Source organism: Scyliorhinus torazame, chromosome 12, assembly GCF_047496885.1.
Source record: "Scyliorhinus torazame isolate Kashiwa2021f chromosome 12, sScyTor2.1, whole genome shotgun sequence".
NCBI lineage: Eukaryota > Metazoa > Chordata > Chondrichthyes > Carcharhiniformes > Scyliorhinidae > Scyliorhinus > Scyliorhinus torazame.
This window is the reverse complement of record NC_092718.1, coordinates 206,268,575-206,287,328: the sequence shown is the minus strand read 5'-3', so window position 1 is coordinate 206,287,328 and position 18,754 is coordinate 206,268,575. Positions and strand designations below refer to the sequence as shown.

At 41.3% G+C, this 18,754-nt stretch overlaps 1 protein-coding gene across 10 annotated transcripts in view; it reads left to right on the top strand.

Moving 5' to 3' along the window:
* The window catches only part of nlk2 (nemo-like kinase, type 2), a 204,689-nt gene that overhangs the window by 147,083 nt on the left and 38,852 nt on the right, over positions 1 to 18,754 (top strand). For 8 of the 10 annotated variants that reach the window (XM_072469770.1, XM_072469772.1, XM_072469771.1 and 5 more), the window contains exons 5-7: positions 7,494 to 7,579; positions 10,505 to 10,609; positions 14,498 to 14,707. In XM_072469770.1, coding sequence (XP_072325871.1) covers positions 7,494 to 7,579; positions 10,505 to 10,609; positions 14,498 to 14,707 — 401 coding nt within the window. The remainder of the gene's footprint in view (positions 1 to 7,493; positions 7,580 to 10,504; positions 10,610 to 14,497; positions 14,708 to 18,754) is intronic. The other 2 variants (XM_072469774.1, XM_072469776.1) reach the window with 1 other exon arrangement.

The window sequence follows — 18,754 nt, the reverse complement described above, 5'->3', positions numbered from 1 at the left end:
TGCTCAGCAGCACCACTACTTTTATGGATTACTATACACTCCTCATCTGCAGGTTTGTTTTTTCATACACCTGTGCTAGCCTCCGTATTTCCCAACGGTACCTACGCAGCGCCACCACCTGGTGGATCACTGTACACTCCTCGTCTGCAGGTTTATGCGGGGATCTCCACTTTCTCATCAATATCTTGTTTTTAAAATAATGACACCCGGCACCTCCCTCTGCTTCAGCTTCCATTTGTGAAGTCTGTGCTAACATATTTGGATCTGGGTTGGCATGTTAAGCTGCACTAAGGAAGGTCTATACATTATATCCTTCGGGTCTTCTAAACTTTTCAATGAGGTTTTGGATAACCAGACAGGCAGGATCATCCATCTGCAATGCTGGTTTGGCCTCTTCTGAGGGACGTGTTTGGTCATAGACCAGGTTATCCACGCTGCCAGGAAAAATGCGATGGTCTATCTCCAGCCGCTGCTCTCTCATAGAATAGAATCATAGAGTTTACAGTGCAGAAGGAGGCCAGTCGGCCCATCGAGTCTGCACCGGCCCTTGGAAAGAGCACCCTACTTAAACCCATGCCTCCACCCTATCCCAGTAACCTCTGCAACATTTTGGACACTTAAGGGGCAATTTAGCATGTCCAGTCCACCTAATCTACACATCTTTGGACTGCGGGAGGAAACCCATGGAGACACGGGGAGAAGTGCAAACTCCACACAGACAGTCACCAGAGACCGGAATTGAACCCGGGACCTTGGAGCTGTGAAACAGCAGTGCTAACCACTGTGCGACCTTGCCGCCGACTGACCTTGTTCGGCTTCTCTAAAACTGTGTAGGACGCCGTCGCCGTTTGATCCTGCCAGGTCATTTCCAAGGAGCAGATCAACTCCGTCCACAGATAAATTAAGGATGACTCTCATGGTCATCGACCCTGAAATAAGGCAACACTCCAAGTAAACCCTGTGTAAAGGTATGAGCAGTATCCTCCCTTGATATCCTTTACCTGCACTTCGACCTGTACTGTACTCTCCAGAGGACAGTCATGCCTCTCCCAACAGTAGAGCTAGCTGACCCTGGTATCCCTCAACGTGACTGCTGGCTTTGTTGCCTCGCTCTGGAAAAATGGGGACATCTTTCCTTTTGACACCCAATCCTTGTAACTCTCAGGGACTTTGCTAAATTCACCTGCAACCACAGGGGTGTGCTTACAAGGACTTGCTGCTAGTGGCCAGAACCACAGCCTGGTCACTATGTTCTCCACCTGACATTCAGCACCTTTGTACCCCAATAAATCGCTGGGGTTTACCTGTAGCTTCCAACAGTCAGCACAAAGGTGTCTGACCTTGTGGCATTTGAAACTCGTAGCCTTCAGAGTCTCACTCCTTTTTTTCAGCCCCATCCTTTCTGGTCTGAGGCGGGGGGGTCCTATGTTTCCAGCTGTCCCTTCTCTCCCATGAATGTTTGGTTTCCTATCACTCTTCCACCTTGTATCCTTTCCAAGTTGCTGGGGGTGACAGAGGAAGAGTTTTCTTTGAGACTAGGGCTATGGACAACCTCCTAGATCATCAGCCAGAATTGCTACCTCCCTGACCCATGCCACTTTCTGTTCCCCTATGTGCATTTTTATAGGGAGAAGGAGTGCACTCTTCAAAAAGCACTATTTTATTTGAAGGTTTCAATATGTGGCCTCAACCTTCAGCACCCATATCCACCAATCAAACACAAACTGCTTAAGCCGTTCAAATTTGATGTACGTCTGATCCTGTCATTTTCAAAGCGTGTGTAATTTTTGAAGGTGCATCTCTGGCAATAACTTGTATGCACTTAAAATAGTCTTTGCCACATCTTGTTTGCCGAATTCTCATCCGGCAATAGGGAGTAAACTTTGCACGCCTTGCCTGATGGCTTACTTTGCAGGAACAGGGCCGAGCTTTCTGCTGGTTACCTCGCTTGCTAAGCTCTCTCAAAACTCATCCTCATCAAACTTGGGAATTAATTGGGCTCAGACCTGCTCTCGGGGTGCCTTCAGTAGCCATAGCTGGTTTAGCTCAGTGGGCTAGATAGCTGGTTTGTGATAGAAAACAAGGCCAGCAGCACGGGTTCAATTCCTGTACCAGCTTACCCGAACAGGCGCCGGAATGGGGGCTTTTCACAGTAACTTCATACTTGTGACAATAAAAGGTTGTTATTATTAGGGCTCCTGACCTAATGCAATTCACGTCTCCTTTTCTTACTGTGTTTTTCTCTCTCTCTCTCTCTCTCTCTCTCTCCCCTCTCACTCCCCTCTCTCTCTCTCTCTCTCTTTCTCTAACTCTCCCTCTCTCTCTCTCTCTCTCCCCCTCTTTCCCCCCCCTCTCTCTGATCGCAATCTAATTCTCCAGACACTTTTTTTAAAATTTCAGATTTCCTGAATTTCAGACAAAAGTCTAGCACCAACTTCTTTGCTACACTTTTTAAGCTCTTCAAGGGACAACTTTTAAATTAATAAAAGTAATTTCCATCTGACCTAGAAAGGTACTGGCTTTAAAAATGTAGATATTTTTGAACTTCAGTATTGTAAACCCAAGAAATCTGTGGCAGTTATTTCAAAAAGAAATTCTGATTCCAGGGCACAATTTACAATTCCCTTGTCTGTGCATCCTAATCCAGGATGTTGGCGCAAATTTTTGTTATGACCACATGAGCAATGTTAAGAATTGACTCCCCTAACTTACCACTGCAGGTCCGACTGTAACGGGATTTTGTTGTGAATTTAACAGGGAGGCACAGTGGTTATTAGCACTGCTGCCTCACTGCCAGGGACCCGAGTCTGATTCCAGCTTGGGTGACTGTGTGGAGTTTGCATATTCTCCCTGTGTTTATGTGGCATTTTTAGTCTTCTGCCACAGGTCCAGATATTTCTTTTTTCCCTACAGTTTAGTTTATGATTTGTTACATCAAACATTTAGTAGCAGAAAAGTTATTGCAAAAATGTATATCTCCTAACCATTGTGTGCGCCATTTTGTCCTCTTTTAAATGCTAGCTGAGCAGCAGATGCTAACTATTATTTCACTCTGCTCCCCTGTAAACAACCACCAGAAGGCATGCAAGAGCAGACCAGGGTTATTTCTATTTGATGTAAGGAAGTTCAAGAGAATAGATTTTCTACTCTTTAGACCATGTTGGTACATTTATTACTAGGCCATTTTTAGTTCGATTTTATTGTGCCAACGTTAAAACCTGTTTCTAACTAAGTTAGGTTCAACAGTTTAGGCCAGTAGGGATGCAACATTTCGACAATCATGAAGTAACAGATTAGCAGAGACTAACGAGGCCAACCAGTCTCTTTCTTATAGCCATGCCGAGTCCAGGCACCTAACTTGGTTCCTGAAGGGAAAACTTGAAAACCTATTTAGACACTTGTTTTATTGTACTCCATTCCCATCTTGGCAGAATTGCTTGGATTGTAATCAGTGGTTTAATTAAAACTAAATATTCTTTATGTCTAAATTACACTTTAAGGCACACGAGAAATGTTTGAAGTAAGTTTTTTAAAATATATATATATATATATATATATATATATATGTGATATCGAGGCAATGAATAGTTTAAATCTTTTATTTGGCTCTTTCATTCGAGCTTACTCTTGTCACAAAGAAACCATGAACAATGGATCTATAACAATGTTCCTCTAATTGTCAATTATATAAATTTTGATTTGCAATTTTTCTTCATAGTCGTACTTGTTGGAAATTCATTCTAATTTTTATACTATGATTACAGATGATCTTAAATGTTAACTTGATGTGTCCCGGGAGTGGTCCACGAGGACCAAACTGGGTTTGTGAAGGGGAGACAGCTGAACACGAATATACGGAGGCTGTTAGGGGTAATGATGATGCCCCCACCAGAGGGGGAAACGGAGATAGTAGTGGCGATGGATGCCGAGAAAGCATTTGATAGAGTGGAGTGGGATTATTTGTGGGAGGTGTTGAGGAGATTTGGTTTTGGAGAGGGGTATGTTAGATGGGTGCAGCTGTTGTATAGGGCCCCGATGGCGAGCGTGGTCACGAATGGACGGGGATCTGCATATTTTCGGCTCCATAGAGGGACAAGGCAGGGATGCCCTCTGTCCCCATTATTGTTTGCACTGGCGATTGAGCCCCTGGCGATAGCGTTGAGGGGTTCCAAGAAGTGGAGGGGAGTACTTAGAGGAGGAGAAGAGCACCGGGTATCTTTGTATGCGGACGATTTGCTACTATACGTGGCAGACCCGGCGGAGGGGATGCCAGAAATAATGCGGATACTTGGGGAGTTTGGGGATTTTTCAGGGTATAAATTGAACATGGGGAAAAGTGAGTTGTTTGTGGTGCATCCAGGGGAGCAGAGTAGAGAAATAGAGGACCTACCGTTGAGGAAGGTAACAAGGGACTTTCGTTACCTGGGATCCAGATAGCCAAGAATTGGGGCACATTGCATAGGTTAAACTTAACGCGGTTGGTGGAACAAATGGAGGAGGATTTCCAGAGATGGGATATGGTATCCCTGTCACTGGCAGGGAGGGTGCAGGCGGTTAAGATGGTGGTCCTCCCGAGATTCCTCTTTGTGTTTCAGTGCCTCCCGGTGGTGATCACGAAGGCTTTTTTTAAAAGGATTGAAAAGAGCATCATGGGTTTTGTGTGGGCCGGGAAGACCCCGAGAGTGAGGAAGGGATTCTTACAGCTTAGCAGGGATAGGGGAGGGCTGGCACTACCGAGCCTAAGTGAGTATTATTGGGCCGCTAATATTTCAATGGTGAGTAAGTGGATGGGAGAGGAGGTGGGAGCGGCGTGGAAGAGATTAGAGAGGGCGTCCTGTAGGGGGACTAGCCTACAGGCTATGGTGACAGCCCCATTGCCGTTCTCACCGAGGAACTACACCACAAGCCCGGTGGTGGTGGCTACACTGATGATTTGGGGACAGTGGAGACGGCATAGGGGAAAGACTGGAGCCTTGGGGGGGTCCCCGATAAGAAACAACCATAGGTTTACCCCGGGGGGAATGCATGGGGGATATGGAATGTGGTAAAGAGCAGGAATAACGCAACTGAAAGATCTGTTTGTGGATGGGAAGTTCGCGAGTCTGGGAGCGCTGACCGAGAAATATGGGTTGCCCCAAGGGAATGCATTCAGGTATGTGCAACTGAGGGCTTTTGCGAGGCAACAGGTGAGGGAATTCCCGCAGCTCCCGACACACGAGGTGCAGGACAGGGTGATCTCAAAGACATGGGTGGGGGATGGTAAGGTGTCAGATATATATAGGGAAATGAGGGACGAAGGGGAGACTATGGTAGATGAACTAAAAGGGAAATGGGAAGAATAACTGGGGGAGGAGATCGAGGAGGGGCTGTGGGCAGATGCCCGAAGCAGGGTAAACTCGTCGTCCTCGTGTGCCAGGCTAAGCCTGATTCAGTTTAAGGTATTACACAGGGCGCATATGACTGGAGCACGGCTCAGTAAATTTTTTGGGGTGGAGGATAGGTGTGCGAGGTGCTCGAGAAGCCCAGCGAATCATACCCATATGTTTTGGTCATGCCCGGCACTACAGGGGTTTTGAATGGGGGTGACAAAGGTGCTTTCAAAAGTAGTGGGGGTCCGGGTCGAACCAAGCTGGGGGTTGGCTATATTTGGGGTTGCACAAGAGCCGGGAGTGCAGGAGGCGAGAGAGGCCGATGTTTTGGCCTTTGCGTCCCTAGTAGCCCGGCGCAGGATATTGTTAATGTGGAAAGAAGCCAAGCCCCCGGGGGTGGAGACCTGGATAAATGACATGGCAGGGTTTATAAAGCTAGAGCGGATTAAGTTCGTTCTAAGGGGGTCGGCTCAAGGGTTCACCGGGCGGTGGCAACCGTTCGTTGAATACCTCGCAGAAAGATAGATGGAATGGAAAAAAGAAGGCAGCAGCAGCAGCCCAGGATCGGGGGGAGAGGGGGGGGGAGGAGGACCAGAAGGACTCTCAGGGTTGTTAATATATACTGTATAATATGTATAGGTCGTTGTGACAGATAATTATATATTGGACTGTTAAATTATATTTTTGGAGAGTGTTACTTGTGATAAGGCAGTTGCCAATTAGGGTTAGTTTTCATTTTTGTAATTTATTATTTATTCATTTTTTGTTTATAAAATAGGTCATTGTTATTTGTGTTGTTATAATATTGTGTAAAGGATGCACAATGTACTGTGTTGGTTGACCAAAAATTTTCAATAAAATATTTATTTTTAAAAAAATGTTAACTTGAAGGAACTTTCCAACAAAATAAGTATACAAGTGCTAATAATTTGACCACGATCCTTCTGTAAATATTATGTTATTGTCTATTACTTAGACTAATTCAGCTCTGTCTTTTATCTTCCCTTTCGTGTTCTTTCCTCCACCTCGTCCCTTCCTGGAGAAGGAAATTTTGTGTGATGAAGCCTGATTCATTATTGTCAGGTTTTTTAAAATTAGACAAGAAAATGCCTAGGGATTGCACGAATGGAGTTTGCATCTATCATGGCTTTAGCGGTAGTTCACTTATCTGAGTTAGGTGATGAATTTAAAGTTCTTGAACACAGTTCAGACTGACATGAGTACTGTTTTGAAAAAGTGTCCCACTGTCGGATGCTACCTTAAAGAGGAGAAGTTAAGCAGAGGCTCTCCGCTGTGCTCACAGGTAGATGTAAAAGATCCAGTGTTTATCACTTAACCATCATGCACGGTTGCACAGTGGTTAGCACTGTTGCTTTACAGTGCCAGGGCCCCAAGTTCAATTCCCGGCTTGGGTCACTGTCTGTGCGGAGTCTGCACAGTTCTCCCTGTGTCTGCGTGGGTTTCCTCCCACAAGTGCCAAAAGACGTGCTTGTTAAATGAATTGGACATTCTGAATTCTCCCTCAGTGTACCTGAACAGGCGCCGGAATGTGGCGACTAGGGGATTTTCACAGTAACTTCATTACAGTGTTAACGTAAGCCTTCTTGTGACACTAATAAAGATTATTATAAATGCAGAGTTTATCCAGCTATTTATTTATCTTGTTGCTGTGTGGGACCTTCCGATGCACAACTTGATGATTGCATTTCTGTGCAATAGTGACCACAGAAATGTTCAATTGATTTGTGAAATGCTTTATAAAGCGCTTTGCAATGTTCCGAGGGCATGAAAGCTGCTCTAAATGCAATTTCACTTTTGTCTCAACCATCCATATGTAGATACCAGGTAAAATGTCACAAGGAAGGAGGGAATTAGCACATGATGCACCTGCACATCTCTTAGCAGTCAAGTGTATAGAAAGAGAAATTGGGATATATTTTAGTAAGTAGATGAAATGTTATAGATTTTTAATTCAGCCCAATATGGCAAAATCCAATAAATTAGGGTACATATTCACCCGATTATGGCGAGACGCCACTGGAAATGCTTTTGGGTGGATACTATTAGACAAATCTGCAATGTTGTACATAGCTGTTTTAAAAATGTAATTACTTTTAATTTTAGGACTGAAGTATCTACATTCAGCCGGCATATTACACAGAGACATTAAACCAGGGAACCTTCTTGTGAACAGCAACTGTGTCCTTAAGGTTAGTTTGGTCTATTTTTCTATAATAATTGAATTTGTGTACCAGTAAGAGGTAATGTAAATAAGTATTGTTTCTGGTTTATATAACAAAGCGTATGCTCCTTCCAATGCATCCCAAATACACATAGTGTATTACTAGCTTTCAGTAATATCAAGCAAGGCACAATTTTACATTATGTTGCAGCATAGTTTATGCACAAAACAACAATGACCATTTTAAGTTCTAGAGAATCATTGCTAATACTGTTATGATCTCAGTTGATAAAACTGAATGGGAAGATCCCAAAATGTAAGCTTAGTTCAAAAGACCATAACTTTTGCTTTTTTAAATAAAACTTGGAAGAACAGAGTCACAGGACCGCTAATTAGTTTTAACAAGGAAAAATATTTATTAAATATGAAAAGTGGATTGTTATACATACTCCTTTGCTCCCTTCTTAGCTTAACAAATACACACATTTTAAGATTAACGCTGATTACAAAGTACATCTTAATCTACAATGGCCTCATTAACACAGTCCCTTTTAAGCACACAAGCTAACTATGGGCAAATACACTCTCCACTCTGAACTCCAAAGTGAATGTTTGTGGATGTCTCCTTGGAATCCCCCCAGATGATTGTCACGTGTGAGGTTCCAAACGTCACATCCAAAAACGCACTTTAAAATCTTCTCTCAGAAGTATGCTTTCCCTTAATGACTTGCATTCTGGTATTGAGATCAGATTTTCAAAATATAACCTTTAAAGCTTCTGGTCCAATTTTAACAGTGAATCCAGTCTAGGATTTTACATCAACACCTTTAGGATTTCTTTGTCTTGACAGCTGTACAAACTGTTCACAATTGCTTTAATTCTTAATTCCCAGACTGTATTAAAATGACATGAAATGTTTCATCTACCTCTGTAGCCTGCTGTCTCACTATAAATCTAGTTACTGCAATTGTCTCTCTAACTCAGAACACTTTGTTTACTCTTCCTTGAATTCTTCTGAACATTGGTCCCCCCAGATGTCCCTTTATTCCTTTAACTTCAGTTGTCTTGAATGTTATTTCTGTTCCAATTCCCAGTTATCTGGCGTGTATCCTGTTCCTTAGGCAGCTTGCATCTTTGCAGTTCCCTTGTCCTGTCCAGCTTCTCCTTCCTGACAGAGTTGAGAGCTGTTCACTCACCAATGTCCTGTCTCCAACTGCCCACAAATTCAGCTCAAACTTAATAATGTCTTTACCTTACAAGGCCCCAGTTGTTAAGCAACATCCACATGCTTATGCCTTGTATTTATTCTTCAAGCTGCAGCCCTCTCTAAGCACAATAGAAACACAGTTGGAACTTAAACAACCCCCACACATACAAAACACCTTTGTCCAGCATGAACCTAACTGTAGATTTTATCCTTCCAGGCACAGAAACATTAAATTAAACCCACTTAAAATATACCTGATTCTCATGTTTACCAATACAAAGATAAATTCCTAAAAACTACCTTTGTTTTCCTAACGATTCTAAATGCTTTGTTTTTAAAAGATGCTGCTTCTCGTCACTAGTTGTCCTTGATTTTATGGACCAGCAGGATTCAAAACTTTGCAACTTCACATCTTTTGGTAGCAAGGTGTTTTTCTTGATTTGTGCATGAAGTTATCCTCACAGGCATTTATTTAACACAAATTAAAGCAAACTCCTAAAACAATTGTTAGCTTGATTTTAATAACCCTTGGAACAAGCTCCCTGATAGTTCAGTGGCTTTGGCTGAACCATTCAACTAGGAAGATCGCAGCCTTGGTCCTCAAACTTGAGTTAGCCAATAACCTATCTAAGTTGATTTCAGTGCAGTTGATTTGAGAAGGTCAAAATTCGGGTTGCCTTGTTGCTTCTGCTCAACCAATGTATTTACATAATCAGGCCATGCCATGTTATACCACATGCACGTACACACACACACACCAAGGCTTACCTGTGAATAATTGCTTGAAGATTCTGGAAGCTACCTGCCTCAAAGAGGAGAGAAACCTGAAAGATTATAATTTCCCAAGAGGAATCAAAAATTTAAATGTGTACGGCTTTAAGTAAATTTTGCCATTGTTGCCCTATTTGAACATAAATTTTCAACCATTTTTGTAGACTCTTCTACTATAAATTACATTTATATAAACATGAGTTTATCTTTTAAGTGACACCCAGGCAGAATCTTTACATATAGCAATGTAGATGGTAATTATATCCATAATGCATGTGTCACCTACAACATTGATCTGGGTCTAGGTTCTGTCCACGTTTTGTTAAACCCAATTCTGTCAATCAATTAAGCCATTGTAACTTTTAGAAAAATTCTGATGAAAAAGCAAACTTTTTTTTGGTTAGTAAGGTTTGGATTGATACTGATAGTGGAATGTTAAACTCAACTGGCGCATGCCTCAGTTTCAACTCTGACCTATATAGGTAAGTTTTATTTTCTCTGTACATAAAATATGTTTATTTCTGCAGTCGCATTCAACAGCATGGGTAAATGGCAGAAAGAACCAAAATGAGGAACCTAATTATCTGTTTTAGAAACTTGACTAAGCTTTCAGATCAAATGTACAACACAATTACCTACAATAAACTTTATTGCTATTCATTTGTTTTAAGTGCGATAGTGGTCAGCATAATTTATTAATTGCAAGTCACCTATCCACACAGTTTACATGAAATCCAATTGGAAAGTAGTTGTTCCTTTATCCCTACTAAAAAAAAACATCTTTTGTAATTAGTAGGTTTTGGTGTTTGAAATCACCAAATTATGTTAATCGCATGTCCAATGAAATGAGTTTTTTATTTTAAGAAAAATACCTGCTTTACATAGTAAAATAAACATCTGTACAGCTATTACTGGAAATTAAACATATGTTTAATGCAAAATAGATCTCAGATTGCGTTTTTTATATATTCACAGCAATTTCTTCCAGTTCATTTACGTGAGTTGGGATTTGGTGGAATTGTTATAATGGACGTAAGCAGTCATAGATGTGGCTATGGGCTATTCTTTTCTGCTTTGAGGGTATGCAGCTTTGCATCATATCTACACAAGCTAGTTCTTTTTCGAATTGTGTACATTTCTTTAACTTGGGTTTGACCTTTGCTTTCATCCTCACGGCAATTCAGTTAGGGTTTGATAAAAACAAAATACTGCAGATTCTGGGAATCTGGTATGGAAAATGCTGGCAATACTTGGCAGTTAAGGCAGCATCTTTGAAGAGAGAAACAGAGTTAATGTTTCAGGTGGGTGACCTTTCATCAGATTAGGTTTTTATCGCACCTTATCTAGACAGATCCTCTGTTCTTTACTTGCTCTTTTTGACTTTTGTACCGTAAAATCTTTTGTCCTTTCATCGCATCTTTCCTGCACTCCTCCATAACACAGACCTTCTTTCGCCATCCTCTTCCGCCAATCCTTTCTCTTGCTCAAAACCAATCATATTTCAACTCCTCAGTTCTGATGGAAGGTCACAGATATGAAGCGTTAACTCTGTCTTTTCCCTCCACAGATGCTGCGTGCCCAGCTGAGTATTTGCAGGGTTTGATAAAATGCTTGTAACAAGATATTAAAATAAACACTGATCTACTGTGAAGTTCATGCTGCAAGTCTTTCTAATCTGTTGTCCCGTTTACATGCTGGAGGGTGCTGTTTGATACAAAATTGACATAATGCTAGGAAACTTGCTTCTGCCACTTGCAGTTTTGATACTCCAGGTCACTGCTTAAAGAATACTGGAGCTGCTTGTGCCCTTCTGGGAAATTATGAAATGGATTATTTTCCAACCTCCCACCTCATTAGTTTCACTCTACTTCGTTCCCACTCCACCTTATGCCAATTTTACATTGAGTAGCCCAATATATTACATTATATGGGATGAAAGGGTACATCATACTGACCACAATGAGTAGTATCACAGAATATCCTGTTTCTTAAAGCAATCCTCAACTACACAAGATGGCTCAATGCATTAACAAAATAGTAACAAGTCATAATGTCTTAACCTCTCGGCAAGAAACTTTATTTTGATGGGTTTCAAACTTGTAACTAGCTGCCAATCCAAACACATTCCCTTAAAGAAAACAACTTCAGGATGTAAATACTTAAGAGCACTTGATTGCATTGTATTGCCTCAGAACAGAACAAATAAAATGCAGCACTGCTGTAGCAATGGACGTTTTTTGAGGCCACTCCTATAAACCTGCTAAAAGATGTCCATTTAGTTTATTTAATGTATAAAAAGAAATATTGCATCTGTGTCAAGTTCCTGTCTATATGTAACCTTACTTGTGCTATCATATTTTGGTTGTACCTCTCAATTTCTCCACTAAACTTCTGTTGCCACACTTCAATGCAACTGCCAATGTAAAATGGTCGTACTCTAATCACGACTTTCCGGCATTGTAATCTTAGTTTTACCTCTTCCAGCTCCTTAAATTGTACTGCTGCGAAACATGTGTTCCAATGCTTGTGATTTCCCTATAATACAAAATCAAGTACAGTAATGAGGGAATGTATGACTTAAAAAAGGATTGAATATGTCTGCATGCTTGGGTCCAATTATACTCTAACCCTGCTTCATGCAAAAATTGTACATGGGCTGTGATTATTTGTGAGATGCCACAGGAAAGCAGCAAGTAATGCATTGTGTTACATAATGCACAAAGTACTGCATAATACAATGGGAACCGTTCCATTTTGATAGAACTTTTCTAATGAGTGTAAATGAACTGTCTTGTGAAAGCTAGTTGCAAGACATTGTATGCTCTAAGCAATGCCACAGGAGATATTAGAGTATTGAATATTATAGGAAATATCAGTGTAACCAGATTTGGGAGATATTTGGTCATCCTTTCAATCAATGGCCTATGTAATTCAGTCAGAGAATATTTAGTTTGGAAACAAAATGAGTGAATAATGTAAATGGAACAGAAGAGCAGCAGGTAAATGTTCGAACAATCTTGGAGTTGTAGTGGATAAGTATAATGGAGAAGTACAAATTATCAGCACAGCATGACCTGCAGTAAATGGCAAACAAGTTACTAAATTCCATCAGCAGAGGGATGAAGTAGAAATTATATTGTTGCTATATAAAGCATTGGTCAAACCTTACCTTGATGTTTGTGTACAGTTCTAGCTATCTAATATGTAAGGTATTACCCTAAAGAGCGTACCCAGTGAGCAACAAAGCCAAGTCTGGATATTTGGAATTTAGGTTGGAGATATTTCTTTTGACTTGTTTTAGAATTCAATTTTTCAATGATATCAAATAAATTTCAGACAAGTATTTTGTAAGTGATTCACAAGTTTAAAGAGTTTGGTGCAAGAAAGGACCACGGCATCATGAGGTAATTGGATGCGGTTCAGGAAAGAAAACACATTGAGGAGTATAATATATAGATATAGTTAATCATTTTTACAATAATAAATATTTCCTTATTTTGTTTTAGTGTACTTCCCCATTCTGAAAGTTTTATGTTCTTAAAATTTAGGTCCTGAATTAATGATAATGCTGCTAGCCAATGATAAGTGACTTTTTTAAAGAAGTTCTACCTTTTGGCTACTCATTAGATTCACTATATTGGACTCGTAACCACGTTGTTTTTTTTTGCTCTTTTCCTACCTCCACTCCCAATGATTCTCTCATGGCGCGTAGTCTGACACAAAGGAAACGTCTTTGTGACCTAGAATAGCATGAAATGGCTCTTCCTCTTCCTTTTGAGAAGGAATATATCACTTCCTATTCTGAAGTGATGCCACTTTATTCTCTGCAGCTTGTTGCTCTAGTACATATTTGGTTAAAAAAAAGTTCAAATACCATGAACTTACTACACTCGCTGCATGATCAATTTAGAGTGCAGTTATAGTGCAACAAAGTGAGTTTCAGCTTCCATTGCAATTTTTTGAAAATCCGACTTGTATTTAAATATATATAGTAAAGACCTTAAATTATCTTGAGGATGGAAAACCAAATATGGTGCAGTTGAGCTAAATTACAATGCAAAATTTAATTTTCTATTAATTTTGCTCCTCTGTTCTGAAGCAAGGCAACATTGTTCCATCAGCATTCCCTCTTATCTTGTCCATTTGAACATTCCTGATGGGTGCACATAAGCAATGAGTATTGGTGGGCTGCTCATCTATAGGAAGCATCTCAACCTTGCTGAACCTGATTCTCTTTTTGCCTAACACAAATACATCTTTAAGGCATGGCAATCAACAGTGGGAAGCCTGGCTTCCAATTTTCTCTCTGCCCAAAGGGTGGGAAAAATATTTATAATGCTACTTCCTTAAGATAATCCAACTTATTTAAGATAATCCAATCAGTACTGATGAAGCATTGTACTTGGGATCTTTTGGGACTATGTAGCTCTTTGCCAGCTGAGTCAGTGAAGTAAAATGTCAGCATGTCACCACCCATGGCTGAGGGATGAGCAAACAATACTGACCTTGCCAGTAAAGCTCACATCACATGAATGAATACAAAAGTCTCCTGAATGTGCGTTTCAATTTTGCTCACCTGAAGTTCAATAATAATGTAATGTTTGCAATATATTCTGCAAAAATGTTGATTCCTATATCAGTAACTCTTAACCATTTTCTTTTACCTGTAGATTGTTTTAAATGGATGTGCCATTACTTTGTAACCTATAAAGTATTATTTTGGTCACCTTTGTTGCTCATCAGCAAGTTCCTTAAAAGTACAGAGTAATTTTGTTTTTTAGATGTAATATCTTTGACCTAAAAATGCAAAGTTTGTTGCATTGTGAGGTCAGTTGCTATTTTTTAATCCTCTTTAAGTTTGATGAGCACTACTCATATAGGAAGTAAGTATTTTAACCATTTTTGCTTCGAGGTGGCAGATTTAAGAAATTTATTGCTGACATTTCAAACCATTTTGTTTTCTTCCAGATTTGTGACTTTGGTCTTGCCAGAGTAGAAGAACTTGATGAGTCCCGTCACATGACCCAGGAAGTTGTCACTCAATATTATCGAGCACCAGAGATCCTGATGGGTAGTCATCATTACACTAATGCCATCGATATCTGGTCCGTAGGGTGCATCTTCGCAGAACTTTTAGGCCGTAGAATATTATTCCAAGCTCAAAGTCCCATTCAACAGGTAATCCCACTGACTGAAGGGCATTTTTATCGCAAGATAAGGACATGAAATTCCTATGTACTGATTTGCTAGCCCTCGTTTAGAGATGCACTGAAAAACCTTAATCTACCATATCATCACATAAACCTTAAGATCTAGCAGGCTTTCTAAATTTTATGTATAAGACGTAGTACAGTAAAATCCCAGAGTCGAATCCCAGCGGATCCACTCCAAAATTGGAATGCAGTGGAGCTTTGTGATAGCCGAGGAGGCACCATTCCCAAATTAAGTAATCTCTCTGTAACCTGATATGCCTACGAACATGGTCAATATCAAAAGCAGCAGACACAAATGCCAAATGAAAACACAGTAAAGCAGTAAATTTGTGGAAAAGTTATTCAATTTATTCACATATTACAATGGTTGACCTTGTAAAAGGCCAGAGTTTTACATCGCAAACTGTCGGGAGTTATCTTTGGAAAGGCTCCATAGCGGCAGTTTTTTTGTGATATCCATGTTGGTGCAGACCAGAGCAGTGACACTTTCCTTGCTCCACTTTCCACCATTACATGTTTCACCTTCCGAATGCCTGTTTGTTGAACTGTTCCAGGTTTTCCATCATCTTTATCCATTTAGTGTGCTGTCGTTGGACATGTGCAAAGCAGTCGACCATGGTGTCAATGCAATCGAACATGCTTTCGTGCTGCAATGTGAAATCCCAGAGCATCTCTACGGCCTTTGTGACATCAGCTAGGGGCACAGGCTGGGTATTCATTGGACTCTTCCGAGTCATCTGGCACCTCAGTTGAAGAATGTACTGCATCTAGTGCATCAAGTCAATTCTGGCATACAGCATTATCCACCGCACAAGTTTCCATGGTTATCTCTGCTGGAATTCCCATGCCAGCTTCCCGCAGACAAGCTAGGAGTGCCTTGTCATTGGCTTGTTTGTCTTCGCCCTCCTTCATTCTGAACATTCATGCAGTTGTAACCCAAACCCAACTTGGTGGAAACAGTTGCCAATTGTGCCTTCTGCCAACATCATTGACATTGCCTTCATTATGAACAGGGCCTCTTAAAATATTGGATTATACTCTTGTCAATGGCCTCAATAATCTGAAAGATCAGCTGCCTTCAGTAGTGTCTTTTCAGGTTCCTAATCACCCCGAACCACTGGCTGAAGCTTAGACATGGTGTTGAGAGGTAAAAATATCATCAGCTTGACACTTGAGGCCAGCGATGGTCAGGGTGTGTAGGATAGTTGTCTGAAATAATTGATAATCTTCCTTTCCTTTTGCTGATACGTTTTCTCCTCTTTGCTGATCCACATATCAAAAATGCTGGAGGTCGTTCAGGTGGTTTTGTTAACCTCATGTTGCATGTGCTATGTCTTGATATTCGCAAAACAATGTGACTTCTTGGACTTTTACAAGAAGCGGCAGTTTCTTGGTGCTATCCATGTTGGCACAGACCATAGCAGTGACACGTTCCTTGCTCCACTTTTCACCATTACATGTTTCACCTTCCAAATGCCTGTTTGTTGAACTGTTCCAAGAGATTCATCTTGTGTTTCACAATTTAGAGTACCCAGTTATTTTTGTTTCCCAATTAAGGGACAATTTAGCATGGCCAATCAACCTAACCTGCACATCTTTGGTTGTGGGGGTGAAACCCACGCAGACACGGTGAGAATGCGCAAACTCCACACGGACAGTGACCCAGGGCCGGGATTCAAACTCGGGTCCTCAGCACTGTAGCCCCAGTGCTAACCACTGCGCCACGTGCCACCCTATTTCATGGAGATTTTGATGTCAACTGTTGACTTGCCCAACGCTGCTCGATTTTGTGCTGTTGTCTAACTCTGCTTTGATTTGGTCAGTGCAATCACATGGCGACCTTGGACAAGTTCAACTAATACGAGTTAACAATGTGGAATTTCATCTTATCAATTCTAAGGAATGTTCTAGATTTTCATTACCCATTGAGTCAAAAGATGCTTCCTGATTTTACTCCTAAATGCCTGCTCTAATGTTATGATTATGTCCCCTGGTTCTGGATCCTTCCATCAAAGATTTTCTGTCTACCCTTTGAATCCCTTTATCATTTCAAAGGATGTAGATTGGATTATCTTTCAATCTCCTAAACTCAGGGCAATATAAATGGCATTTTTGAACCCTGTTCTAGCTTTGTGATTTGTGACCATGGACATGGACCACCTCCTGGATGCCCCCCCCCCCCCCCCCCCCCCCCCCCCCCCCGCCAAAAATCCCCCAAAAGCCTGTCCACCATCTACAAGACACAAGTTAAGAGTGTAATGGAATACTCTCCATTTGCCTGGATGAGTGCAGCTCCAACAGCACTCAAGATTCGTTTTTATTCCAATTAAGGGGCAATTTAGTGTGACCAATTCACCTACCCTGCCCATCTTTGGGTTTGTGGGGGTGGGACGCACACAGATACAGGGAGAATGTGGAAACTTCACATGGTCAGTGACCCAGGCCAGGATCAAACCCAGGTCCTCAGCACCATGAGGCAGCAGTGCTAACTTTACGCTGATCTGCCCATTTCTCTCCTATATTTAAAATAATTATTTATAGAGCTTAGCCATCGTTTCCCAGCTCACCAGCCCTGAATTTGCCTTCTACCCCAGCAACCTGGTTTAACTGGGCTAAATAGCTGGCTTTTAAAGCAGACCAAGGCAGGCCAGCAGCACGGTTCAATTCCCGTACAGGCTCCAGAATGTGGCGATTAGGGGCTTTTCACAGTAACTTCATTGAAGCCTACTTGTGACAATAAGCGATTTTCATTCAACCCCCTCCGCCTGCACCAGATCCCCGCCACCCCACCAAACATGTCCCAGCCTACACAACCTCTGTCTGATCTGTCCCCTAAATAAGCCGATTCAAAGAAATAAACCAGCCTCGCTGTGTGCCTGAAATGCCATCAGATCAACTGTTCCTGTGTCAGCTAATTTTGCCAGATGTCCCTGCCTTTTGAGGACTGAATTGGTGCAAAATCAAAAGCAAAAAAATTTTTTTTTTTTTCAATTACCAGCATGAAAGGAGTAACTGAATAAATATCAGGGATGTCTAGAATGTCATGACTTATTTCTGAAAGATAGGATGGTTACATTGTATGTAGATATGCACAATAATCAGTAACATCAAACAATACAAATTGAATGTGCAATGATAGCAAGGAATATAGACTAATGTAAATTGGGCTTGCATTTAGTAAAGTGCAATTGTTACAGATTTCAGACAAAAAAACATTGTATAACTATTAAATTATACAAAATTAAATGTAATTAATATGACAATAATATGTATGTCTTGCCATTGCAGATATAACATTTGCACTCATGCAATTTGTAAAATTTCATTTATGAGATGTGTGCAACACTGGCTAGGCCAGTATTTATTGGCCATTCCTAATTGCCCTTGAGAAGGTGGTGTTGAGCTGCCTCCTTGAACCACTGCAGACCAGGTGGTTTGGATACATTCACAGTACTGTTAGGGAGGGTGTTTCAGGATTTTGACCCAGTGACACTGAAGGAATAGCGATACATTTCCAAGTCCAGATGGTGAGTGGCTCTGAGGGGAACATCTGGGTGGTGGTGTTTCCACGTGTGCCCTTGTCCTTCTAGATGGTAATGGTCATGAGTTTAGATGGTGCTGTCTGAGGAACCTTAGTGAGTTCCTGCAGTACACCTTTTAGTTGGTACACACTGCTGTTGCTTTGCTTCTGGGGTGTAGAGAGTGACTATACAAAGATAATATATAAAGAAAAGTACAGCACAGGAACAGGCCCTTCGGCCCTCCAAGCCTGTGCCGATCATGATGCCCCAACTAAAAATAAAACGTCTCCCCGTACTTGGGCCTCTATTTTCCCCCTATTCATGTACCAATCCGTATGTCTCTTAAATGTTGCTAATGTGCATGCTTCCACCACATCCTCTGGCAGCACGTTCCAGGCACCCACCAGTGGATGGGGTGTCAGTCAAGCAGGCTGCTTTGTCCTGGGTGGGTTTTCAGCATCTTCAGTGTTGTTGGAGCTGCATTCATTCAG